Source organism: Blennius ocellaris, assembly GCF_963422515.1.
Source record: "Blennius ocellaris genome assembly, chromosome: 14".
Taxonomy (NCBI): domain Eukaryota; kingdom Metazoa; phylum Chordata; class Actinopteri; order Blenniiformes; family Blenniidae; genus Blennius; species Blennius ocellaris.
In genome coordinates this window covers 11,854,246-11,881,764 of record NC_137663.1, presented here as the reverse complement: position 1 = coordinate 11,881,764, position 27,519 = coordinate 11,854,246, and the positions used below count along the sequence as shown (strand labels likewise).

General features: G+C 39.0%; 1 protein-coding gene across 1 annotated transcript in view; it reads left to right on the top strand.

The window, feature by feature from the left end:
- fstl4 (follistatin-like 4) overlaps nucleotides 1–27,519 on the top strand; it is a gene marked incomplete at both ends in the record, with an annotated part of 186,026 nt that overhangs the window by 118,625 nt on the left and 39,882 nt on the right. Inside the window, one exon of the mRNA XM_080509279.1 lies at nucleotides 1,883–2,003. Within this exon, the coding sequence (XP_080365405.1) occupies nucleotides 1,883–2,003 (121 nt within the window). The remainder of the gene's footprint in view (nucleotides 1–1,882; nucleotides 2,004–27,519) is intronic.

Sequence of the window (27,519 nt, the reverse complement as noted above, 5' to 3'; positions counted from 1 at the left end):
TCAATTTTGGTTCTGCTACTGCCTGCTACTGGCATGTTTTGATGTACTGCGTATATCACACTTTTGCACGCTTTTTTCAGCTATATATGATAATGGACAATGACTCTGTCTCAACATTGTGTACAAATATAGTGATTACTTGTTTTATTTTGTTTATTTATGAACTAAAAGGTATGGTTTATACTAGAACACACCAAAAAAAAATCAATAGCATGCACATTATTAATGATTATAATGGCTGAACAGACAGTCTTTCCATCGCGGCACGGAATTCTGTCAAGGTAACAGTGGATCTGTCAGTTGTTTTCCCCCAAACTATCTTGAGGTTGTTGCCAAATTGTTCTGGTGTTAGCATTGTTCTCTTTGTAACAATACCAATAGTGGAGGTACTACTGGCAGCCATCTTGTCTCAGACTACCTAAAATAAACAAATAAAACATTGATTAGCATGACAAATGTGTGAATGTAATATATGATACGTTACTGTTGAGCCATTAAATCACAAAACTTGTCAAAAGTGGCAAAATTCGAGAAATTCGCCCAAAACGCGGTTTTCCTTATATGGCCAGTAGCAGGCAGTAGCAACCTGAAAATCCAAAAATTATATTATATATGTGATTTGTATATAAATAAGGTCAATTTAAACCTGTTACATGCAAATTCTAATTTTATCCACCCCCCCTATACTTAGGGACGGCGCATCTCTTTATACTCTAATCTGAAGGAATAATAATATATATTTTCAGTTTATTTTTCACAGCAAAAAGTCCAGCGTTCAATTAACTCCCACAGTATTTATTTGAGGCCGACTTCTGGGCGTTTTGCTGTGTTGGTCTGAAATAAATTTGATAGTATTAAGATTGGAGTTGTCACCTTCTACAACTACATACTACCACACCTTATTTATTGTATTAGTCACTTTTTATCCATATACTTTTTTAATAACATGGTAAATGTGTGTCATGTATTTTTATTATATTATCAAATCAAATCCCTGTTGTTCCTCCTCTTCCTGCTCAGTCAACTTTTTTGCGAACCATAAAAAGCTATGAAACTTCGGACTACCAGATTGGTCCGGGCTACCAGATCTCTCCAGGGCCGGGCTTGTGCCGGCACCTGACGAAAACGTCACACACAATATGAACTAAGGCAACTCTACATGGACAATCTACAATACATTATGGCTGGATGGACCGATAGATAGATAACACAGAAAAAAAAATCAAAAATCTACCAAGTTGGATGATGACATAATATTGTAAAGACAGAAGCTTCCTGGGGTAGTTGGAGTCCAATTCTTCTTCGTAAAGAAAGCCCCATTACAACTCATGAATCTTCTCCACCAGCTCAGACTGACTTTAAACCCTGCATCAGGGATGTTGAGCTCTTCAGAGACTTCATTCTTTCAGCTGAATAACAGGTCTGGATATGTTCAATCTGTCTTTACGTTTCTTGTCCAGTAATCATTCCCTCTCCTGTCTCTGTCTGTAAGCACTTTGAGGACCACGTTACAATCTCCTGTGATTGTATTTTTCAGACTTTTCTTCTGCTCTCCATCTTCTTACTTGACCCTCAGAGACACAGTGTTGTTTTAGCAGTTTCACAGTCATTATAAGTCTCAGCTGTCTTGATTACCATGAGATTAAATTAACCATCATAACTCATTGTCGCTGATTAATTTACCCTACTTTTGAGCCACTTTTCTCCATTTTTCATTGCAGGTTACCATTATCTAGATGTTTGGGATACGTTTAGTTCTTTGTGTATAACAAACTTTATCTGTTTTTGTTTATTTACATTTTATAAAAAACAAGATGAAGAAGACCTTTTTTGCTCACTTTGCTCAGACCAATACGGTAACATGTTGTGTTTTGTGTGCCAGATTTCTATGAAGGAGCACCTGGAGGACAGTCTGTTGGAGTGCACCATGCAAGACCTGCTCCGATATGATGATTACAACAATGACGGTCACCTCAGCCTGCACGAGTTCTACACAGCTTTCCGTAAGTTTCTGTTTTCCATCCTTTTTTGCGTCATGTTTTGTATTCCTGTCAAAACCAAGTTTGTCATACTCCAGGTATATCTGTAATTTACCTGCGTTCAAACCTTAAAAGGTTTTGCACACAGAAATCTGTTTTAAATTCAACATACAATTGGACAACACAAGTCACAAATTGTTGACCTCACTCTTACTCGTTGGCTCAAAATTGGGTTTTTTATGTTGAATTCATTGGCCTGTGGAGATATAAGTCACAACCTGAAAAGTGTGCACATAACTAAAATCACAGCGAACTGCATCATTTTATCGAAAAGATCGATGAATGCTGCTTCAAATTTTGATTGCTGATGCCGAACCACAACGACGTAATATTGTGTTGTTTTATTTTTTGGTTTGTTTGTTTTCCTGTGCTTGGCACTGCTTGACTTTGGGAAATACTTTGATTTTGATAACATTTTAACAAAAATAGTGACACTGAGGAGCCGCTTTCACTACGCTTGTTGTACACATGTATTTTACTATTATCAGGAGATATTTTTAGAAAAGATTGCATTAGAGCATGAATAGATATTACTGAGGATAATACAATACAACATGTAAAGCCTCCCTGCCTTTATTTCTGCAACAATATGATTCAGAATTTAGAGTCATGCTCTTATGAGTTAATTCGTTTGCAGTGTATATAATCACGGCTGGCCGTCTCCACTATATAAGCTCTGCTGGCCTCTCACCTCTCCACTGTGGCCATAGACTTTAAAGTGTTTCAATCAATAAAAAAAAAGATAATTACACAGCAGTGCATGTGACCCAGCCTTGATTGTAGCATCTGGATCATCTATAATGGCCTTCGGGGTTTAGACTGGGCTCCAGCTCAATGCATTGACAGGTTCTGCCTTATTAAGATCAATGATCACAACTCCATCACTAATGTTTCTGAGGCATCGGCATCCTATTATCATGATGCTGCGCCAATCTGCTGGAATTGTTGTTTCCAAACTCCCTTTTTATATTCCCCTCATCATTTTCTCCTCCCATATGTTGCTTCAAACTGCTTTGAAATATCCAAGGTCTGAATCCAAAACAGCAATAACCTCCAATAAAGTTGATGAATCCAGCATTTAGCTATGGCAGGTGGCCATTTCAGAGACTTTACCTTCAACTTGTGCAGGTCCATTAAGCTTCACCATTAATTTAACCTCCTAATTACTGGTTTTAGTGGGAAGCAACCTGCTATTATTTGGTTACATCTTCCAGATGGGCAGGAAGGTCCACAAGCAGGCTTTCATTTTTTTTGTGTGTGTGCAGAATTCATCGATGGATTTTATGTTTGACAAGCAGTTGAAGAAGTGGGTTGGGACCAATAACACAAGCTATTGATCAGATGATGCTCAAGGTTAACTGTTGGGCTGCAAAAAGCCAGCACCAAGGGGGGAACAATTATATTTCAACGGCACATCTGGTGTTCTGGATAATGCTCAGTTGTGTGTAACTTTGCATATCTGTGTGTGCGGGTGTGTAGCTGTGTGTTTTCCTGGGTTGCGATCTGTGCTCTCTCTCCAGTCTGTGGTCTGGTAAACAGAGCAGCCAGGAATCACAGGTGTGTTTAGCAGGGTGGAAATATACAATATGGACATAAGCTTGGAAAATGTGAAGCAAGTAATGAGCCAAAATCGAGTGAGAAGGTGTTTTATTTCCCCAGCTGAAGTTGTCAAGCTAAATATTTGATCTCGGGTGAGAATTTCAAATACGATATTGTGGAGACACTTTTACGCTTCAAGAGCTGACTAGGCACTCTGGCCTTTGTTTTCATGGTTTCTCCTTTATATGTCTCTGGTCTTTAACGTTGATGCTCGATCCACTATCCTTTGGCCATTGTTAACAGCTCCACCTTCACTTTTGTTCTTCCAGTCACTGAACTTGCTGATTTAGAGAGCTGATTATGATTTTCTTCCCAGTGTGGTTGTTGCCTTTTTTTAACATATAAACTCTGACAACTAAACCAGTCTCCAAGCACTGTTCTACAGCCACAAAAAATCTATATTTCTATTTTCTTTTTTCTTTTTCTTTTTTTTTATCACAAACTGAATCGAGGAAAATATGCTTGGAGAATACTCTTGAGATGATTACATTTTTATCGATCTATTTGCTCCCACTTATTTTACCCTCTGCAGGCACAGTAGGATTGTAGACTTTCCCTGACTCCCTCCTTGGCACTTCTTGGCAGTGAATTCCTTTTAAACGCCTATTTCTTCCTTTAAGAGTATAGATTTGCGATTAAATTTGAAGAACAATGTCAATGTCAATTCTTACTTATTCATTTTCACAGACTACTTGTAATTTGCTCGTTGGTAGGTATCACATTTCCATTTGTGTCGTGGACATTTAGATTGTATACTAATCCAATCAATGCAGCCAAGGGAGGGATTTTCAATTCTTAATTAATCAGATGTATCTTTGAATAAGCATCCATGTGTGATTTAAAATCATATAAAATGTATAACGTGTAGAAGAAATGTGGTGTGTACTATGAGCTGATGGTGCAGAAGAGTGCTCAAATGGGGAGGAAAAAAAAAAAAAAAAATATATATATATATATATATATATATATATATATGTTGTCATATTGCAGAACGGAGATAACCACTTAATGGCACTAAATCAGCGTAGTATTTTTCTAATTGGGTATGGCTTCCGTCTCCTAACATTTATTACATTGTCAGCATTGTGCGGCAGGCTCATCCATGTGCCCTTTTGCATCTGAATTAGATCCACTGTAATTACATGATAATAAATGTGCACGGATTTGCCTCGCAAATGCTACCGCACTGACGCCAGGAGCCGAGGTGATTCACATTAACTGTGCGGTTAAAGACAAACAGTGCATTAGCATTGAAACTGATAAGTGAGCAGGCTTATTGAGCGATATCCGTAGCCTGCAGATGTAATATACATGGTCACCCAAGGTCACTGCTCCTTTGTGGAAATAGGTGTAGTATATAAATCTGCCCTGCAGTGATACATGGACTGCATGAACATTGCACGTGGTTTAGCAACCTTGTAATGTGAGGCTGAGATGACTGATCCTTTATTTTTAATAATGCCTTCCTTTCTTTGTTTAAGGTGGTGAACAGAAATATTGTAGAAAGGATGTCCAGCTCATATAGTTTTAGCACAAATTATACCTTAAATACTGTTAAATGATGGCAATTTTATTTATGTTTTTAGAACACCTTTGTTGAAATCTTTAAAGAAAAATAAGTGCACATCATTATTGACAACATAATCCAATTTAGAAGATATTTACTTGTGCAAAATATAATGACATAAAACTTTTCTATTTCAATTCCCAAAGTGGATTGACTTCTTCTTGAGATGGATTTCTATGTTAAATCTTTTCCGTGTTTTTATCCAGGTAAACTCTCAAAAGCCCGTCACTTGTCAATGTAAACAATTTCTGCATGCTCTCACAAATTCACTCCCTCAATGTGATGTTGATGCTAATGCTATATCTCGATCGGCGACAGTTGTCTTTTGCAAAACTAATCTCCACAGTGGTTTCGGTGTTGTGTCCACTACAACGTTGCTTTTAAAAAATATCCCAGAGGTCATGATAGACACTTAGATGGACTGTTTTTTTTCCTGCGGGGACAATGTTTGACATCCCTTACATCACAGATTTATTGAATGACACATTCTTTTTGCTACCACATAGAAGAAGGATGTCTGAGAAAAGTGAACAAGATGATAATTCATCCTCAACTCTTTGTGGTAGTACAATACAATAAAACATTTTCATCAGTTTAAGACACAATGCAGGTCTGGCCCAGGCACCATGAGGTGGCAGAAGCTGGGTTTACCTCGCAGGTGTACAGTATTCTCCTTCGTCTGCTTGAGCCTCATACATTCATATACTGTGTACTGTAGATGAGTGTGCCGGTGGGAGGTGCGGACATGCTGGTATTTGTTTTTAGTTTAGTTTAGTTTTGTATTTGTATTATTAAAACTTTTGATATACTTCAAAAATTGTTTCTCTACATTTATCCATCCTGTTGATATTTAACCTTAAATACATGTACAGGGGTTTTGGTCAAGGACGGACAATGGTAATCTGTCAGCAGTGGGATTCATATAACCTCTTGGCCACCGCTGCTTCAGTGATGGAAAAAAAAAAAGTATGAGCAGCTCAAATGAAATTTTTCCATGATCTATGTGATTCAGGTTTTAAAGTCGACAATGTCTGTACTGCCAGTGAGATAAGTGGCTTCATCATGTAGTGGAAATTCATAAGAGGACACATCTACCTTTGTGTGTGTTCAGTGGGTGTTGTGTTAGAGCTTTGCAGGTTGCAAGTTCAAGCCCTGTTGTGGTTCAAGACGTTCTGGAGTCCCTGAGCAGTAGTACACTTTGCCATATTGCTTCCTTTAGTGAGTATGTGTCATTATTCCCTTTCTTTGAGTAATGCATGAAAAATGTTGTATAGAACCTAACTGACGCAGGTCACTGAGTACATGGCCCAGGTGGCAAAAAAACGTGCAGCACATGCAGGTCGGTTCAATACCCAGCAGTTGGACATTGAACATGCTCAAGGTCCCCAGAGGCTTGAACATAGCTCAAGCTACAATGGATCTGAGAAATGTATAGTTCAAAAACTGCTCTTCTCATCAAGAACACACATAGCTGTACTGAATGGGCTGAAGCTATTTTCAGTGATGCCCTGTATACACAGCAATGTCCCAAGGTGAAAATGCATTGTTTTTGCATTTGCATTTCAGAAATGTTTTGCTTTTACAAAGCAATATTTTGAAAATGATCACAATGAAATGGCAGAGACACTGAAAATGATCTCTTCATATTGGGCCATCGGTGGGTGCTGTTGTTTGTATTTGTAATGAAACCACACAGTCATGGTACACAGACATTTTTATAGCCAGACAATAAAGTTGGAATATTATTATGAGTGACAGTCCCAGGAGAATGTGAACTGGGAGTCATGACACTCTGGAAGCAAACATTGTTGTTATTGTCCATCTACTCGCACATGTGCAGAAGAACTATTTACTATGGCTGTGGCTCGCATGCACGGCAGTGTGTCCACGGTAGTGTTTCTCTGCACGGAGACAAAGTCAGAGCGTCTTCGAAAGGTTCCACTTTGAGAGCCATTATCATAAAGTAGAAAGCAGGAAGCTTTCTCAAAGGGTTGACAGCTTGAATTAAAGTTGCCGAAACTCTGCAGGATTTTCTGCTTTTACTCCCCTCAACCTAAAAAGTGGAATTAGAAGCAGAAACTTTGTTGGATACTTTGTGGATCTTGCAGAGATCAGCATGCAAGCAGCACAACAAAGATAAACAGTAATGGCCATGGAAGCTCCTGTGTGTGCATGCTGGCTTATTTATTCCAGTAAATCTTCATGATTGACTCTGGGTCATCAAGTTTACAAATTAGTAGAGCACCAGTGGTGGAAGAAATTCACCAGAGTAGGAAGAGAGCAGAAGAATAACTGGGGATGGTTTAGGAGCTATAAAAACAAGAGCAAAGGGAGGCAGATTTATTTTTTTTATGTTTCCTAAACTTGTTATTTCTGATTGTCCTTCTTAATTTAATCGTGCTCAGGTTGCTGTTTCAACAACCTGCATTTATTACATTCAGAACTTAGGTTTAAGGTTAAATGTAATCCATAATAGATTCATAATCGTGTATTATTTAGTAGTTTTCATTTTATTGGTTTTCAATACAACAGGTAGTATTTTTATACGTACGATAGTCATAATAAATGTGAGATCTGTATGTATTTAATAATATGTGCATATATTTTATCCCATATGTGTTACCTGAAGGCTATATTCATGTTTTTTTTACTCGCTGTGGTTCCACAATGGTTACGATTTGCGAAGCACACTACTAATTAGGACGATGTCAGTTTTTGCTGACTCTCATTATTGTCCCATCCTTGTGACACACACACTTTATAAGCTCCTTCGCCACTGTGAATGTGTTTGTTTTCCATAACTGCAGTTGAGACTGGACTTATATAGATATGCTGGGCTGCATTGGCAGGACCACTCAGTAAGCCCAGTCCAATTAATCAAGAGAATGAAGTAGAAACAGAGGGATGAGTATCAATGAGAGATGAGATGATGCAGAGGAAACGAGTACCGTATGGTGAAGAGGGAATTGTGGTTATATAAGTAACTTCGGTTAGTGGACGGTGAGCGGTATCTTTCCCTTCTCCCTGGAAGAGAAAGGCCAGAGAAAGAAGAAGAAAAGAAAATGAGGTGATTATAATTGGTCAGGCGAGCCATGTGGGATGGTTAAAGGTCAACAGGTGCAAAGGTTGAAAAGACATTTGCGTGTTTCAGACCTTTAGGTGTGTGCCGTGCATGAGTTGGCAAACCGCATAGAAGTAAGACCTTCATTACATGTATGTAATTTTTCCTTAAGTACCATTAAAATAATGAATCCTTCAAGGAACAGGAATTTTCTTGCGGGAATTCATGAGGAGGCTTTCTTTAAAATGCAATTTTCAATCAAGCTACGCTGTAATGCTTTCTGGATAAATGGCTCCAAGGGTTTAATTAACTAATACATTTGATCATGACTGTGTCAAAACACTGTCTCATTTGTCTTAAGGGCATCCTTCCTCTTCAACACATTCCCTTTCTAATGGAATGTGTATTCAGTAAAATGGCACATCATGCCATAAGATCTGTGAAGCACGAAGGGTTTTAAGTTGCAAAGACAAACAGTGAAGATGCTTTCATCCTTGGCACACTTGGTCCAATTAAGGCTGTGATTTTAATGCCTGTACAGTCCATTTGTGCTGACATTGAAACCCTGATGAGCACCAAATAACCCGAGAGCCTTTGGAAAACACATCTTCGTTCAGGCACGATGACTGGAGCCAACACTGGTGGTTCAATCCTTGAGCTCATTCTGCCCATGTGTTGACGAGTTGGTGGGAGAATGTTTGACCTCTAAGTTGTTCAAGTGGTCCATGATTATTTGGTGAAGGCAGCCGTCACCAAAGCTGACCGCTGAAACTGTAAATGCTCAATATAAGGCATTGTTGACATAACATTTTCAGGTGAAACCAAAATATTTCCATAGTTTTGTTTTTTTTTCTGGTGCCAAAGCCACAGAAAATTCAACTTGAAATTCCAGTAATATTGCAAATTTTCTAAAGCGGCTCTCAAGGTGAAACTATTTTAAAAGTGCTCAGACTCCTTTTCTGTGTCGACGATGGAGAATTCTACTTTCTTGAAGCTCTGCTACTGCACATGTCCACCACGGTCGTAGTAAATAGTCCTGCACCTGTGTGAGTAGAGGGACAATAACAAAAATGGCGGCCTCCAGAGTGTCATGACTCTCGGGTCATATTTCTCTGGGACTTGGTAGTTTTATAATTGGGAGTCACTGTAATTACAAGCTTTGTTGTATGTCCATACGAATGTCTGTGTACTCAACATTGGTCACTTCAATAGCATATTTTTGGTGCATGTGGGTTTTTTTTCATTAAACAAACACCCAACAGCACCCACTAATAGCCCTATTTGAAAACAGCCTAATTTTCAGCACTTCTGCCTTTTCCGTCTTACAGATATTATTTTCAATATGTCACTGTGCAAATATGAAACTTTTCTGAAAGAAAAATGCAGAAACTGCGTTTTCACTTAAAACATGTAAACGGAGCCTGAGTCAAGACTATTGATCATTAGTCAGTGGAAAACTTTGGTTTGCTTCTATCTTTTACCAGAGCATCTATTTGTTTGAGAGATTGTGACCAAGCTTGGCGATCTTTCGTACAATGAAATCAATTAATGAACTATTATTTGACTGAAATACCCCCAGTGGAGAGGATAATTCTACATTTTCTCCATGATCCTTCTGTCTCAAGTAGATTTCTTTACAAGCCTCCTGCTGGGCTCTGTCCCCATCTGGAGATTGTGTGTACAAAGAAGCTCAAAGTGAGTCCTGATGCCGCTGTTGATAAAGATTATATCTTTGTGTAGCTGCATGGCAGCTCCTGTCGAGGTTTGATCTCTTATGTTGCTGGCGTTTGCCCTTAATCTGCACAAATGATCTTGCTGAGATCAGATATCACTTTAACAAGAGGTGCCTGTTGTTCTCTGACAACCAAGTGGATGAGAGACCTCCAGCTAAGCTGTGAACAGCAAAGTGACTTTGAGGCGAAGGTGTTGGAGTTTCCTTCAGCGCCCACACAAAACATGCTTCCCTCCACCTTCTCCTCCTCTTCAGCCTTCTGTTCATTCCTTTCAATAATATCTCAACCACGTCTTTTTGCCGTCCCCTGCTCCTATACTGATGTCTTTCTGCCTGCGACATGTTTTCTATCATTTTCTTTCCTTTACTTTTAATTTTCAGAGAGCTTCCATTGCCTCTTCCCCTTAGCCTCCTGTTCTTTCTTTTTCAGGCAGTTCTTCCTTTCCCTTTCTTTCCTCTACACTCCCATCCTCTCTTCCTCTCACCCTTTTCTTGCCTGCTCTCTCCTAGCTCTTTCTTGATGCCTCATTACCGTTCAATGGACCTTTGCAGCTAATTGCCGGTGTGTATATGGGGCTTTCTGGCACCTTCCAAGTGCCATCTCTATTCCTGGGTAATTACCCAATGTCATGTAGCTGCAGTTACAGGTAAGCGACTGTGGGGGCCTTGCTCACACATCCTAAACTCTGATGGAAACAAAATTCTGTATTTAGTCAAATTTTGACCTCTAATCAGGTATGTCCTTCTATTATTGTTGTGTTTTATTGTGGTCTCGAGTCTAACTATAAGTTTATAGTGTAACATGAACATCATGTCTAGTTGTTGCGTCAAGCAAAACATTTCTGCAGGTTTCTTCTTGTCAAATTCATTGAATTCTTAAAAATGTAGTCTTTCATCATCTGTGTTTAAAGATGGCTGTGATTGTTTATCTAAAATGTTATTTGCTTTCACGTAGAAATATTGACATTTTAGAGAATTCAGATGAAAAAGATTTCAATTAATGTGTGAAAACATGTCAATCTTTTTTCTTTTCTTTTTACGGTACATGCTATTTATTCTATTCATCTGACACAAATTCATAAGACACTACTGTACTGTGCAAGACCTTCCTCGATTTGAAAGCAGTCAATAAAACAGATCCGCTTGAGTAGATAAAATGAATCACGTTGCATCAGTCAGCAATTGAAAGTGGCAAATGCAGATTCATTCACGTGTGAAAATGTCAAAGCAACATTTTAAATCATGTATTTTCTCTTGATGGCAACAGCTTCATCTCTCAGCTTTTACCATTTAATTTCATCCACTTCTCTCTGAATATGTCTCACCCACACACGAGCAAGTGTCCACCAGCCAATTAGTTTTCGGCTGTGCTTCATTACTTTGTGCATACAAGCACTCGTCTCCTTATGTACATATGATTTTACGTCCATTCAGAGGCGCACAAACGCGCTCATGACACCTCACGGCCGATGGTCACCCAGCAGTGATCTGAATACAATAGTGAGAGATGACCAGCGAGTTGTCATGGCAACTGTGACTGTCTGTTTAATCTCTGAATCATTTAGTTAGTGCAACACTTACCCAATGCATTTAAGTCCCTGGAGGCAAGGGAAAGAAAAGAGAGGAATCCAAAGAAGAAGCAAGCGGAAGCAAACAAGAAATCCAGGGGTACAGTAAAGCAAACAATTTGAACCCTGCGCACGATCAACAATTAGGGATTAAAGATGTGTGTGGTGTGAGATACGGGACTGCATTATCCCTGAGTGCAAACACTGCAGACAGGTGGACATCTTGAGCTCATGCCAAGGGAAAACATAAAGAGCTGAGCAGAGGGAGAGGCAACAAAGAAATATAAGAGGATATTCTGATGGTATCTGTTGTGGAGGGCTTTAGTACAAAAACAAATGAGTATGGGTTGTGTGCATCTTACGAAATGGAAAAAAAAAAAAAAGAAGAGTGCTGCCCTCAAAGGACATCTGCAGGCAGCAGGCCATCAATTTATTTTATGGTATTCCAAATGCTCTTAATGTGCACAGCATCTGAATCATTGTGAAGTGCTCTTCTGAGAAACTCTCAACTGAGACATTCAGGTTTTATAAACATCTGTCAGACTTGACTTACATATCGCTGTATTTTGAGAGAAACACTGGTTGTTGTACCTTTGGGCGAAATCACACAAAACACAGTGGCTTTGTGGGACTAGTATGAGCGTTACCGGATCGTTGTTAACTAGAAAAAATTTGTTTGAATCTTATCTATTTATGTTTTTGAAGTGAGATGAGATAAACTTGTATTGGCGATCCTTTGCCATCTGCCAAACAGAAGATTGTCTATTTCTGTTGAACAAAAGACTCAAATTTTGACCTGGTTTTTTTTTTTTTTTTGCTACTAAATGAAAGGCAATTTTACGTTAAAACAGTCATCCTGTTACGGTTAACTTACTTTTCAAGTGTTCAAGGATAAGATCAACGCTGCTATTATGCCTTTGTTTAGTATGGAGCTGCAGCCAGGAGGCGATTAGGCAAGCATTAGGCATTAAGAGTGAGCAGTGGGAAACAGATGGTGCTGGCTCATACTATATTTAAAACAAATGCATCAAGCAGACCCTCAAAACTCTCTAATGACCATCATATTTAATATGTGCACAAACAGAAATGTTAAAACAACAGACTTGACATCTGGAACAAAATTTTGGAAACAACGAATAAAAACAGGTTTGTTGTCTATGATCATTTCTGAACAATAACAAAGACAAACTATTTGGTAATTGAAGCGGAGCTGGTTTCAATTTAATACTTTAAAAACTGCTCGTCTTGGCAGGCAACCTTTTTTATATTAATGGACATGTTGCCTTCTTTTAATGATGACACTAGGGTTTAGGCTTACACTCGTAACAACTTCAAGAAATCAATGAAGGAGGAATATTTATGTGCAAGATGCTGAATTTATTGATTAGCAGACATAAAATTTCAAAGTTATTTGCAAGGCAGCTCAGTCATGGTTTGCATGTTCTTCTGCATGCACTAATTTTCTCAGTGTATTTGGAATTCTTCCTCCAACCCAAGGACATGTTAGCTGAAGTAATTTTTAGGCTCTTGGCTCTTAAGAGTGAATATGAGCTTGTCTGTGTCTCTGTTTTATCCAGTGATGCCAGTAATGCGTTATTCTCAGGTGACCATTTTCTTTCAGTAACAAGTAATCTAACGCGCTACTATTTCTAAACCAGTAATCACATTAAAGTTACTCGTCCAAGTCACTGTGCTTTACTATTGTAGCATCTCCTGTTGTAAGGAAGATAAGTTTCTTGTTGGCAGAACTGAAAGCAACTAAAATTTGTAATCAAATTTAGTTACTTTCGAAAACAAGTAATCAGCAAAGTAACAAAATGATTACAAATTTTTCATTTAAAAGTAAGTGTACTGGCAACACTGGTCTTAACACTTGGTCTTGTCAGCTGCAATTAAGCGTTGGCTCAAGTGGATGGATGGATGGATGGATGGATGGATGGATGGATGGATGGATGGATGGATGGGTGGATGGATTCCTCTGACTGTTTTGATATCAAAACATGCTAGGTAGAACTAACGGGTTGTATTGTGTTGCAGTGACTACCACTGCCTCACACCATTAATGTTCCTCGTTGAAACCTGACGACTAATTGGGACTGTCTGTTTGGAGTTTGGATGTTCTCCTTCTGTCTGCCAAGCTTGTTGGTTTGACTGGTGACTGTAAATTGGTTGTCGGTGAAAGGGAGAGTGTGAGTGATTGTGTCTCCCTGTGTTGGTCCTGTGATGGACAGGTGACTTGATCAGGAGTTTACCCAGTCTTTCGCTTAGTGTCGGCTTCGATAGACTCTAGTACAAGTGGCTGGATTCAGAGAAACGTATGTATAGAAAATGCGCTTGGACTGCAGTTTTCAGGTTTTGATGAGAACAAAACAAACCCAAAATAATATAACATAATTGTTAAAAGTTAAAAGTGACCACCCTGATTAACTGTCAAAATGTGTCCCTTTCCTCTGACTGCACAATTGCAAATGGACTTTCCTTTTGCTTATAAAACATCTGAACGTATTGAGCTCAGGCAAGTTCACTGAGGGATATTTTAACATTCCAGCAATGTTATAAGTTAATAGATCATTTAGATTGCCCAATCTGAAAGAAAGTGCAAATTTAAATTACAACAGTCGGCAAAGCAAAAACCAAGTTAATATCAAAGAGAAATGATGTATGAAACTGCAGGATTTGAAGGCAAATTTTCTCTTTTCAAATAAGGTTTTTGTAGAAATGCAGTTGCAATGCACTGCAGTACTTTGCATTATTGTAATTACAAGGACATTGTAATTACAAGGACACACAACATGGAGATATCAGCCTCAAGTATTCATATATTAATCATCATTTAGTCTTACTCATACGGAATATATTGACATTTCCCCCAAAACACAATTGATGTAGTAAAACCATAGCCTAAGTCAAGCACCACAATTGGGACAATCTCAGCTGGATATCTTTGTTGAGGAGGAATAAAGAGAGGAGCCAGACTAACGTCTGCTTCTGCAATGACGTGCAAATTGCACCTGTAATTTGTTCTGTCTGACTCAGGGTGCTTGAGTAATCCTGGCCTTTTAAGTGCAAATATGTTGTAATATACATGTAAAAATCTCCTGGCACATCTGGAACATCTTATAAGGATCATTAAGACACGGCTTCTTATTGGTGACACGCTCACTGTTCTGCCAGACATTTAATATCTCTTATAATTACACATGCTGCATAATCCCATCCAACACTGCCCTCGCCTCTGCTCCTCAATTTCCCTCATGTATCTATCTTTCTTTCATTTCCACCACTTTAATTTCATCGTTATGTCTCTAATTAGCCATAGAGATGTAAATCCATGCTTTGCAGGGACTCGAGGGCCTTCGGTTTGACCTATTACCCTTTTCGACATTTCTTTTTTTTGGTCCCACCATCTCTGCGACTTTCTTATTTCTATTTCTTTCCCCTCTTCTCTTTCGTTTTCAGCCAATGGGTCCCGAGGGTGGCGAATGTGTTCCAACGCACCATAATTCACAGGCAGCAGCCCTCAGGCTGTTAGTGGCACAGCATGTGGTCTGCTTTTATCTCTATCCTCTAACTCCCTCTCTGGCGAGGAAATAATTCATTATCATGCCTCCATTGATTTGCTCTTTCTCTTTTGCTCTCTGGGTGGAACAATTCACCCTTTCTCCCCTTAACACCCTTCCACAATTTCAAACAAGTGTGCACTCTTATGAGTGTGTGTCTGCGTCACAGTCAGTGTGCATGGAAGTGATGCTCTTCTTCTTTTTTTTCCTCCTCTCATCTCCCCAACAAAATCCCCTCCAGCTTCCACCTTCATCAGCTTTGAAAATGTTCTCCCCAGAACAAAGGAGATAAACACAGCAGAAAAGGGCAAGAAAAGGGGATTTTTCTCTTTTTTTTTTTTTTGCAGGAAAAAGGAAAAAGAAAGGGGAAGCAGATTTATAAAACACAAGACAACTCAACAAGGTTAGACTACAACCACATAATCCGTCACGGCTGGATAACCACAGCTTCTGGATGCACTGTGAGAAAAGTAAGAATTGTTTTACTGTAGATGGACACAGAGGGAGTGTTCTTTACTTTGAGAAAACATCTGTTCTGTGTAAATCATCAGCAAGTTGGTCCAGATGGTGTGGTTGTAGTGGTATGGTTGTGTTTTAATAGGAGACTTGTTTTTCTCTTCTCTGTTGATAGAACAACTGAATAGGGTCCAGCACTGATATCACTGTGCTCAACTCCACAGACAAGACGGCAAACATTGTGATCCTACACGGGGGTGAAAGACAGTGAAAGGTGATATAATGGGGAGATAATGAGAGTGAATGGGACTCAATGTAACACTCTGTGGAAGTACTCAGACACACATCCAAAACCCAAACAAACACCTGAGGGGCTGTTACTTCCACTTCATCCATTTTTAAACAGACGAATTGTTGTTTTGATGAACATGTGGACTGCAGTTGCAGCCAAGCTCCAGGAATATGCTAATGTTAACCTGGGTATGTCTACCGGTGTTTAGCTGGGGCAAGGACTGAGAAGGATCTGAGATAAACAAAAGAACGGCAGGAAGATGGAGAAGATTCAGAAAGATGAGGTGTTAGAAGATTATGCTTAATTACTTGTTGCACACCATTGCAGATGAGTGGAGGAGCCTGGAGCACAGAAATTACTTGAACGAGCAAAAGGGTAATTAGTAATTAGGGACTGTTCATCCAAATAAAGCAGGGGTGGAGAAAAGGCAGAGGAAAGAACAAGTCAGTACTGTGAAATCACCTGTGTATAAGAGATAAGGGCACAAGTTAAAGTTAGGATGCGGTTCAAGGATTAAACATCAAGAGACACATGAGAACAATACAGGATTAGAAAAAATGCATTCAGGAAAACAACTACCAAGCCGAGAATTATGAATTAGTAATTCTTCTTCTTGAAAGGCGAAACAAGAAGGGTCAAGTTGCACTTGAATTTAGTGGCAGTAGTCAGAGTTTGGCAGCAACTGACTGTCTGCAGTTGTGTGTTTGTGTAATGTATTAAATGCTCAAGCCAACAAACAGCCAGACCTGCTTAGTCAAGTTGATCTTGATGATGAAGAGTCCAGACACAATAAAGGAAGTCCGTAAACTTTATGTACATTTGACGCACTCTGCTGATGTCCAATCCCCAGATTTATGAGGACAATAAATGTAGGCAGAACAGCTGTGCTTCATTTTCTACATTGCATGTTTACAGTTAGACAAAGTTTAGAGGCAGATATTTAGGAACTCTGAGGCATATGTTACACAAACAACTTCTTTTTTTTTTTTACTTCAGCATCTTGAATCATCGGAAGAGGTGATGAGTCGACTCAGATTTTATGTTAACATTATGTCTCTTTAGATAAGCCGCGCATTGCAAAGATAAGGTAAAAAGTTTCATAATGACAAAACTATGACACTGACCTGACACAATAAATGTCAAGTGCATTTGTTTCGGTTGCTGGTAGTTGTAGCTTGTCACCTGTCATCAAATGCCTGATGACCAGAAGATAATCTCAGGTTGTCTGGTCACATTACTATCACACTTGCCATCTGTAATCCCCTCTTTCTCTACAATATAGGACAAATATGTCACAGTGGCTAAAGGGATTTATGGACTATTTAACTGACTAAACTAGAATAGAGTTAGAATGTTTAAATGTATTTTTTTTTTAATATATATTACATGTTATCAAATGTTTGGTGCTTGCAAAAAAGCCTTTGCAGTTGATTTGAAATTGACTTGGTCGAAGAAAATAATTGGTAAAAATGTTTTAACCAAAGCCTCCAGAGCTTCTAAAGCTGTTTATGTACAATGACTGCAGATGGAATTAAAGTTCACCTGTACAGCATCCCCACAAGCTGCCAATATCATTGAAAGGCTTTCAAAACATTTTTAAAACTTTTTTTTAAATAAAAAAAAACAAAAAACGTTTCTTTCTTTTAATTCACTAGGCCTTTAAAGTGCACTTTTGAAAGCTTTTCAAAGGTAAAATCGTCAAACGTGTTGAAGTGTGAGTGTGTGTGAGAGGAAAAGAGGGTGGTGAGAGGAAAGAAGGTAATCCCAGATCTCCAAAGTCTTTATTCTCAGGAGTGCGGTGTGATTCTCTGGCTCAGCTCAGCGCTGCACGCTCCCAGCTGAGTGTTAGTACACAGTATCTCCTGTGGCAACAAGCTCCTGTTCAACTCAGTCTTCTAAAACAACATGTGCTGAGCTGGCTCCAGGGTTAAAGCTCAAAGGCTTTTGCTGAGCCAAAATGATGCAGTGTTTTTTTTGTTGTTTCTTATTTCTGGAGCGGGGGGGGTGTCTCAATTACAAACTGAACACTTTAATGTGTTGACATACTCGGCAATAGAATTACAGAAAATTACATTCATCTTGGCAATGAGGTGGCGACTGTTGTTTAACTATAGTTTAAAGCACTTCTGGGGTTAAATGCTGTTGCCGCCACTTAATTTCCTTTTATACAAATTGCTCATTCGAATGTCCCTTAATTTCATGATGTAACTTTTAATCACCTCCTAATTGGAAGGTTAGATATCCCCTGGATATGCTCATGCAGCTCGATCTTAATTCTGATCTTAAGCTCACTTGAGGGTGTTTACAAATCTAAAATGTTTTATTTATCTGGAAATGCAATATGAGCTATAGAGCTCATTGATTACATAACATTGATTTTTGGCGTGACACTGCTCAACCCCTAAACTGACATGAGTGGGCTATTAGATATTCAATTCAATCCAATTCAATTCAATTGAACTTTATTTATATAGCACCAAATACAACCCAGTCATTTCTAGGTTTTAATCCAGAGTTTAGTTTGCATCTTTAGAGCTACATGTAGGTTGGTGGTAGGTAAGAATGTGTTGGAGTTATTGTCTCTTCTGTGTCTTTGTGACTCATTGATCCCAACCTTCACCTGGTGTTAACCTGAAATAGGCTGAAGCTCCACCCAAAGGTGGTCTGGCTGTAGGGAGTGAAAATCATAGATGAATGAATAATGTAAAATAAATGTCTTCTAATACTTTAAAAAGCACCACATGGATTATTGCATTTTGACTGTTTTTGTCATTCACCACTGTATGTAATGGGGCCATTGTCATCCTTTTGTAGCTCGTGCTTCTGGTTACCTGCTTCACTAACATAACAGCCGGGATGTGCCAGAAATGTTCGTCTCTGTTGAAGACAGGGGTCACTTGAGGTCCGTGTCTTCTGAAAAGTTTCCAGTTTGGGGATCATTCTCATTGTAGGCACATAGCAGCCTCCAGACTGGCCACATAGCTCAATCATGACACATGCAGGAATTTGGCCTGAAACTTTCACAGTTACTCCTAAAACTCCTGTCATGGTTGAAGGATCCATAATAATTCAAAAATGTGGTGTACGTGTGGTGTACACAAAGTTTATATTATTAGACGGTATTGTAGAAGCAAAGAAGGGAGATTAACTCCAGGGTAAAATATGGAGCAATTAATCAACTTCATCAACTCATCAGGAGCTTTTTAAAGTCCCTGTTATTAGTTATAATGGAGCCACATTACAGTGGCTCTTTAGTACACTTTTCTGCTAATTAATCAGCCCACAATTTACCAGGGTGTAAAAGATGAAATGCTTTTTCTTTTCTTTTTTTTTCCTTCTTTTTAAATACCAGTCGATGAATAATATCAGGATGACACAGTTTAAAGAAAGAAATGTGTTTTATTTAATGCCAGAACGTTTTGAACAATAGGTTATGAAAGGTCAAACACATACATACATAGAGAATATTGACATGAGAACAGTTTAGCCAATAAATCAACAGTAAATGTCAACGGAAAATGTGAAAACATGTTTTAATGTCCAAGGAAAGTTCCCTCTCTGGGGTGAAAATGCTTGTGTTTTTATTTTAGCCTACCACTATGTTTAGTGGTGTCTGAGTTACACAGGACGAGATACTGTTTAAGCTTTAATGAAGGCTTCTGTAATGAGATCATTAGTGTTATTAAAATTGCAGGCACTGACGTAGAGATACATAAAAGCCATAATGACAAAAGTTCTCAAAGACATTAGTGTTCGTTGTAATTATTTTGTGGAAAAACCTTCAAACGTGTGGTGACTGCTGGTAAAACTTAATTAGCCCAATATCTACAAGTTAGAAATGTGCACGACAGACACTGTGAGACATTCGTCTTAGATCAGTCATAATTCTAACCCTATTGTATGACATAAAGGAAACCCAGCACATCAGCCAGGGACATATAGTTATCAGAGACACACTGCTCAGTGTGGGGGCATTTCTCCTGCAGGCATTTTCTACTACCCCCTGCCTCTGTGGTTTTTATGTGCTCAGCTTTTTAATCTTTTTTTTTTCTCTTTTATGTTGTAAGTTAGTCCTCTAATAGCTGCCTCCAATGCATACGCTACTGATTTTGCATAAAATAGAGTGCAGCCTTTTAGAATCTAAAATGTAACTGAAGTACGTCAGCCAGTTGTCTGCAGACCAAATATGGTAATCCATCAAATGTTGTGCAGCCACTGGTGAGAAAATGCAGGTAAATACGTACATGAGATCATCACTGACGAAACAAATCAAGTATGCTCAGCAAATTCTATCTGGATGGAATAGATTAACACGGAAGATGAAATTAAATAATCTGAAGTTGATGTTCTCTTTATACTTGTTTACCTTTGCTTTTGTCTGGACTTAAGGTTTGAAGATGTTTCCCCTTCGATTAGATGTCAAATGTTTTTAAAACCTATAGCAGGTCGCTTTTTTAAGAACAGGCACCATAACTGAGATGACTGATTTTCCACCAGCAGCCATTTCCACATTGTAATTTTTACCAAAAACCAGAGACTATGCCATTAAAACAAATCAACGAGGTTTGATCTGTGTTTGGTAATTGACTTCTCTTTCTCTGTGTTTATTTTAAGTAATTTTATTCATACAGATTTTTTTAAGAACATCTCATAATATTGGTTTGCTAAAAGGTCTGAGGATATGATACTACAGTGTGCAGTCTCAACTTGCCCGTCTGTTAGAGATGAGTAATCTCTTCTTCCATTTATATATTTCTAGTATTAAAATCCAACCAACCAACAATAAAGATCATAACATCCTTGTTCATCACTTCATTCTTATTCCTGCTTCCTTAAAATGTAAATGAGCAGCTTTTTTAAAGTACTGGATTCTGATTTGAGAACCACTTGAATTATGCTCCAATAATTCACTCTGCACAGTAAACCCAGTTTCTATATCATAGAAAGAAGCAGCTTAATAATCTAAAAAAGATCTTAAAGCAGCCTAATACCCAGATAACTGGGATACCTTCCTGATTCTAATCAGAATATGGCTGCTTGAAAATGTAAACGGAGTGGAAACAATCTAATATGCACATTGCCAGACATACTGTCCAGGTTTCTGTGCATGTACTCAGACACAAGTGCGTAAGTTCTTGGCCCATCTCATTGTGCATTCGGTCTCTGTCGAGGTGGACCCTCAGGTCAGGTCAAGCTGTGGCTCCAGCAGTGCAGAGTTCTGCTGCAGGCCACTAATCTCTCTCACCCTCCTCCTCCGCAAGGCTGAAAGGGCTTTAAAACGAGAAAGACCACTTAGCCAGCCCTGTCAGAAAAATGCCTTTGCAGTTTACAGTAGGAGGCATTGCTGGTGGGAGAGAGCGAGGTGGGTAAAGGCTCCTTCTTTCCATAAAGATGAAAGATTACCCAGATTGTCAGAGATCTTATGCTGCTATCAGATGAGGGTATAGCTTTAATGAATTGGGTCTCATCCGGCCAAATGAAGTATGGGAGATTAGCTGCAGACTGTCAGCTTGTTTCCATTAAGCCTTCCGGAGCAGGATGGCTTTTTTTGGCCTTTGAGACTTAAGATGTCTTCCGTTTTATCAAGTGAAAGCATGTAAAGATAAGATTTTTGTCCAAAGCCAAGTCTTTGGCTTAATCAGTTTGAAATTCTTGGTGCGTTCTTTTTTTTTTTTTTTTTCTTCTCTCTTCAACCATGTGAACCATGACCTGCAAAGTTTTACAAGCCACTCCGTGTTTCACCCTTCAAGCCCATAAAAACGGTGTGGGTACATCAAATCTATATATACAATAATGATATTGGTCGGAAGCACCATCGAGTAAAAAGCTTCTGGCAAGATTGATTACATCTTCACAGTGTATAACCACACATTAACATAGTTTATCACCATATATATAATTGCCTTTACTCAAACAGAATTGAAAATGACCGCATTTGAGAAATCACCATAAAGAGACTTAAACTTTTGAAGGTGTTTTTTTTTTCTTTTTTTAAAAACAGCTTTGATTGCAACACTTCAGAGAGAAACAGTGTAATAAAAATACTTGACAAGTTACAAGCTCTCATTCATCTCAGTCAATGCTATTTGAAAATGCCAGAGGGTGGCGATATCTATGACCTTCAACAGTCACACCAGAAGAAATATTGGAAAAGCTCTGGAGAAATGACTTGGGAATGTGACCAGCTAAAAGCCAATATTAGTTTTTAACTGTAATAGTGTACTGGCAATTTGCAGGCTTGACATGAAAGAAAGTTTTCAGCCAAGGTTAATAATTGTTGGCCAATAGGAACCCAACATTAAATGGGCTATAAAAAGCTGTTATAAAATAGTTGTTTGAGTCAGAACTGTGGTTGAACATGTCTGTGAACCCTCCAGACAGATCATCAATCGGGTTTCTTCTGCCCTTTGAGACTGAATGCCCCAGTTCTGCCCTGTCATTACCAAACCGATGCCAGGTCATTACGTAGCCTCGTCTTCTGTATTCCAGGGGTTACCTTGCAATGCGCTCAGGTATTGAGTAACACCCACCTTGGAAATGGGCTCTGTTGTTAGCAGCATGTCCTTGCAAAATTGGTCATTAAATATTGCAGGCGAGACAATTGTTCCATTTAAATGGCCCGGGAAACATGCTGTTCCAGGAGGACTGTGGTAGAAATGTTGAGTTATATATACTCTTGACAACAGCAGTGTTATTTTCAGTGCTTATCCTATTTTTTTTTGTTTTTTCCTAGTATCATCTCTCGAATGGCTCTCAAGTGCAGAGGAAGTGTCTTGTTATATTTCTACAAAGGTGTTTTCCTTTCACTTGAATTTCCTTTCACTTGAATTTTTTAATTTTATATATATATATATATATATATATATATATATATATATATATATATAAAATAAAAAAAAATTTGGGGGGGGGTTGTTTTGGTTTTTTTTTATTTCTTTTAAAAGAAAATAATTTCTTTTTTAAAATGTTATTTCGTCATGGCCTCTCTCTGAACTATCTTATTTGTATTTTTATTTGATGGAAAAACAACACAAGTAGTTCTCGTAAGCTATTAACTGACATACAACACACACTGGCCCTGCTGCTGTGGAATATCCTCAACCTTATTTTTTTGTATTTTTCTTAAATGCCTCCCAGCAGCAGAAGGGGAACAGGCAAAGTCGGCTCTCCTGCCAAACTGCTGCTCTTGGTTTATTAATATGGCTTGAAACATATTGTATTAAACTATTCCTTCCTGCTCACATTTCTGTGATATACTTCTTTGCTCAACTTCCCCCTCTTCCCTTTGTGATCCTAACAAGGCTTGCTGGATGCTTAGTTAAAGGGTCTTACTGGAAAAGACGCACTGTTGTGGGTTTGCAGCTGAGTTGAGAGGCAGCCGGGCAAAGAAGCGATTTAAGTGGAATGACAGGGAAGAGAGTGAGGCAAATTAAAAGGGGGAAAAAAAGAAGCGAGATAGACGGGAAGACGGGAAGACTGACAGGCAGGCGGGAAAGTCACCAAGATATCAAGAGGGTGAGAGGCTCTGCAAAGGACAAAAGCAGGGAGAGAGAGAGAGACTGCCAAAGATTCAAACATAGCATCACAGAGAAAATGAGATTGTGGGCGGAAGAGAGAAAGAGGAAGAGGCAATAGAGAGGAAGGGAGCAATGAAAAGCAATGACGAGTGGCGGCAGAGGATTTCTCTGTACCTGTGGAGGAGATTAAGGGTCTGCATCCAGTGTGATTAATGAGCTGGCCACTGATTGCTCATCCTTGCTCTCGCTCCCATGAATAATCACCAGGCCAGCACTCTCAGAGAAAAGCATGATTTTCTGTGTGTGTGTGTGTGTGTGTGTCTGCGCGCGAGAGAGAGAGAGAAGTGCTTGTGTGTACATAAAAAAATGCAGGGGAGGGGCGTGTATGTGTATGAGAGACAGTAAATGAGCAGCATAATATGTGAAATAGATGTGATATACAGAGTTTGCACAGCATTACCTGACTGAATGTTCATGGTTATTGATCGACTCAGAAACTGGGTGCGTGTACAGTTTGGAATCGAATGCGATATTAATTCAGCGCATCAGAGTGTTGGAAACATGGATGATATATTTACTAATAGCTGCAGCCCACCTGCAGAGAGCGCCTCTCATACTCAGTCCACACTGACAAAACGGGATCATTTGTAGGGATGGGGCCGATCCGAAATTTCCGATCCTACCTGCGGAGGTTTCCGATCCATGATCCATGTGATGGGTGAATGAAAAGCAGCTCCTCCACGCTGTCGGCAGACAATTCAGACCTCCGTGAAGCTGCGTCCTACTCCACGCAAAACTTGGTCCCAATCATCTGTGCTGCATTAGTGCTGGGAACATTACTGCTTCCTTTTCTGACCCGATACTCACCTCAAGTTGCATTTTGGGAGAATATATGCATACATTTGTACATTTCATACTTGAGGAGTTTATTACAGCCGCATGCAAAATCAACAATAATGATGACAATAAAAATATTAAAGAGAACAGAGCTGTGGTATTGCAATAGTATCGGTATTGGCAGTTATTCAAATTCAGGTATCGGGATCGGAAGTGAAAAAATGTGGATCGGTGCACCCTTAGTCATTTGTACACACTGGGAGCTCCTAGTGGGAGTCCTGTCTCCCGACATGTTACATGTACCGTACAAAACCACTGATATCTTTAATTGCACAACACATTATTATGCATATTCTCCACATAACATATGCTGAATCAGACCACACTGGAAAAAAGAGACACTTTAAACAAATTGAAAAAAAACAACCCAAAAAACAAATATATAGGCAGGGGCGACTGGTCATTAGGCCCCGACTGGCTGAGCCCCAATTGGTGTCATTAAAAAGGACTGCATGCAAAGTGTGCTCTTAATTCTTTAACATTATTTACAATGTTTTCTTGTCTGTGAGTAAAACGTCTTCCCAAATTGGTGCTTCAGGTTGTGTTGTTAAGATCATCAAGACTAATTAGGTCCGTTATTTACTAATAGGATTTTGAAACTCTTGCTTTTGTGGAGAAACTGGAGGTAAACTGAGTGACACAGTGTTAAAGAATTTCGAAGTATCTCATGATTATGTTTCTCTGGTGGTGGAATTATTGTCTTTGAAAACAGCAGACCCAGGTTCAAATCCCTATTTTCCCTTTTGTTTTGTGTTTTATCTGCTATTTTCATTGTACAACCTTTTCATCGAATCAGTGTCTATATGGTCACGGCTATATGGTCATATTGTTGTGATAAAAATGTTGTGGACTCACTTTACTTTGGCATTCAGTGGTGTCACTTGACCTGAAATAAAGTCTTGCCCCACCAAGTATTTGCATATAGAAATGCCCACTGTATATTGATATATATATAGGATATATATAGAAATATATATAGGTATAGCATGACTTTTGAGTTAGAATATAAGTAGCTCTGATTTACTTTGAGGACAACTTATCAAAAACAGTTTGTTTATATTAAAATATTTTTCTGTATAAAAATATAACTCAATCCTTTGAGAATTACTTTTTCAGATCATTCTTGAAAAAGAAGACTCGCAAGCCACTCTGCTGCATCTTCTGGTGTGCTACTGTTGACTGCATTTATTTTTTTTATTTTTTTTACTTTTTTTATGGTTGCATAGCAACAATCAATGGAATAAAATCCCCTTTGTTGCCTGGTGGAAATGTGACTTTAGCTGAGGGTTAACTTCATTGCTTTAAATCGTACAAGTTGTCTTCTTCTTTTCTTTTTTACAATTGTGTCAGATTTGCAAGAGCATGTAGGAAGTGCGAAGGCTGAAAACTCAACCTGCTCACTCCAAGCAGCTGCTTTTCAACTCAGCGATGAGCTCAATGATTAATGCCTGAATTTTAATTCACCGAATGAGAATATTTTTTTCATGAGGGTCAAATATGAATAGTCGAGTGTGTCGTGCATGCATTTGCATACAAGACACATTGAGGGAGGCGGATGCGCTTGTCACATGAGTGACATGCCACCCCCAACCAAAGCTTATAAACAATGACAGGGAGAAATAGAGAAAGCACTTTATTTTTCGACTGAAGGGTGGCTGAAGTATCACAGCCGAAGGCAATGAAGACTTAATTCACGGAGTGAGAGCATACGCTTCTCTGTGTTTGTCTGTCAGTGGCATCAGAGAGGCTCATGCATAAATCCACAAACTAAACCAGAGAAAGCGGAAGTAAACTGGCATCTCTGCATTAACATCAACATTTATAGCACACGGAGCTCATATGTAATAAAAAGTTCTGCCTTGTATCTAATGTTTAACCTGTTAACCTGAGTCTTTCTGCCTTTAAAGGTAAATGCAACAGAATTTGTCTTCGAAGTGTCTGCTTCTGCACATCGTGACACATTTTTATGGTCTTCACAGCAATGGTAATCCTAAATGAGCTCATGTTACATGCAGCTCTCGAGGGGAAAGCAATCAACACATTGCTCCAGGTATTAATATGTTGAAGTCTGCTTTAGTTTTCTGTAAGCATCTGACAATGAACCTAATTCTAAGTTTTATTCTTGGGACAATTAAAAAAAAATAAAAAAAAATTTCGACTGAAAGTTTTCACATTCATGACACTGCGACCCAGTACAGGCTAAGATGGATGGTTGGATGGATTCATCTGTTACTATATGTTTTGGATCCCAATATTTTCAAGTATTTGTCAATAAAATTATTTTAATTTCCATCATTGGGTCGTTCAGAGTGGCAGTGGTAACGACAAGGTTCCCGGTTCAAGTTGGACTTAAATGTTTGCATGTTCTCCATGTGCTTGCATGGGTTTTCTCCGGGTAATCCAAATTCCTCCCACAGCCAAAACACGCGTTTGAGGTTAAACAGTGACTCTGATTAAGCTGTAGGTCTGAATGCGAGAGTGTGATTGTCTTTCTCTCTGTTTGTTCTGTGATGGACTCAAGCCACAATCGTCTGGGATCAACTCCAGCTCCCGACGATAAAGTTGAACAGAAGATGGATGGAGGGAATTTACATCACAATTACTTTGCATGAAATAAAAGGGTCACGACGGAGATTAAATCTGCGGCGTCCAATTATAGCACACAGGGCCGTCTTGTACAATGCTGGCATTGTTTTCCCACTCTTTTAATTGTAAACTTTCAACCATGCTATTCGCTCATTCTCCGGTCTACATTCAGGGTGTTATCTGTCTGACTCACTAAAAAAAAGCAACACTGCTTTGTGACTTGATGTCTTACTCCACACTCGTGAGGCGCTGGTCTCATACAAGTGGAAAGGGACAACTTTCTGAGCTGCAGTCTTGAGTTCACCACATTAGCTATTCCCTGCGAGATCCACTACGTGCCCCGCATCAAATTTGTCTCCCTGCCTGACTCACACTCGCACACATTTCAGCGAGCTCTATGTTATGCTATTCCATATCTCGGCAAATCTTCCGTTCTTTCTCTTGCTTGTCCATTTCTTACATACTTAGATTCTCTTATGCATTTAAACTCACATTTTTCTTCTTCTTTGTCTCATTTTTTTCCCCCTCTTCCCCTCCATTATTTGCCTCCCTCCCGCTGCTCATGTTGTACTTTACACTCCTCCTGAGCTGCATACAGGAAACCTCCCTGTCGGCCCTGTCAGCCTACCCATAGTGTGGTTAGCA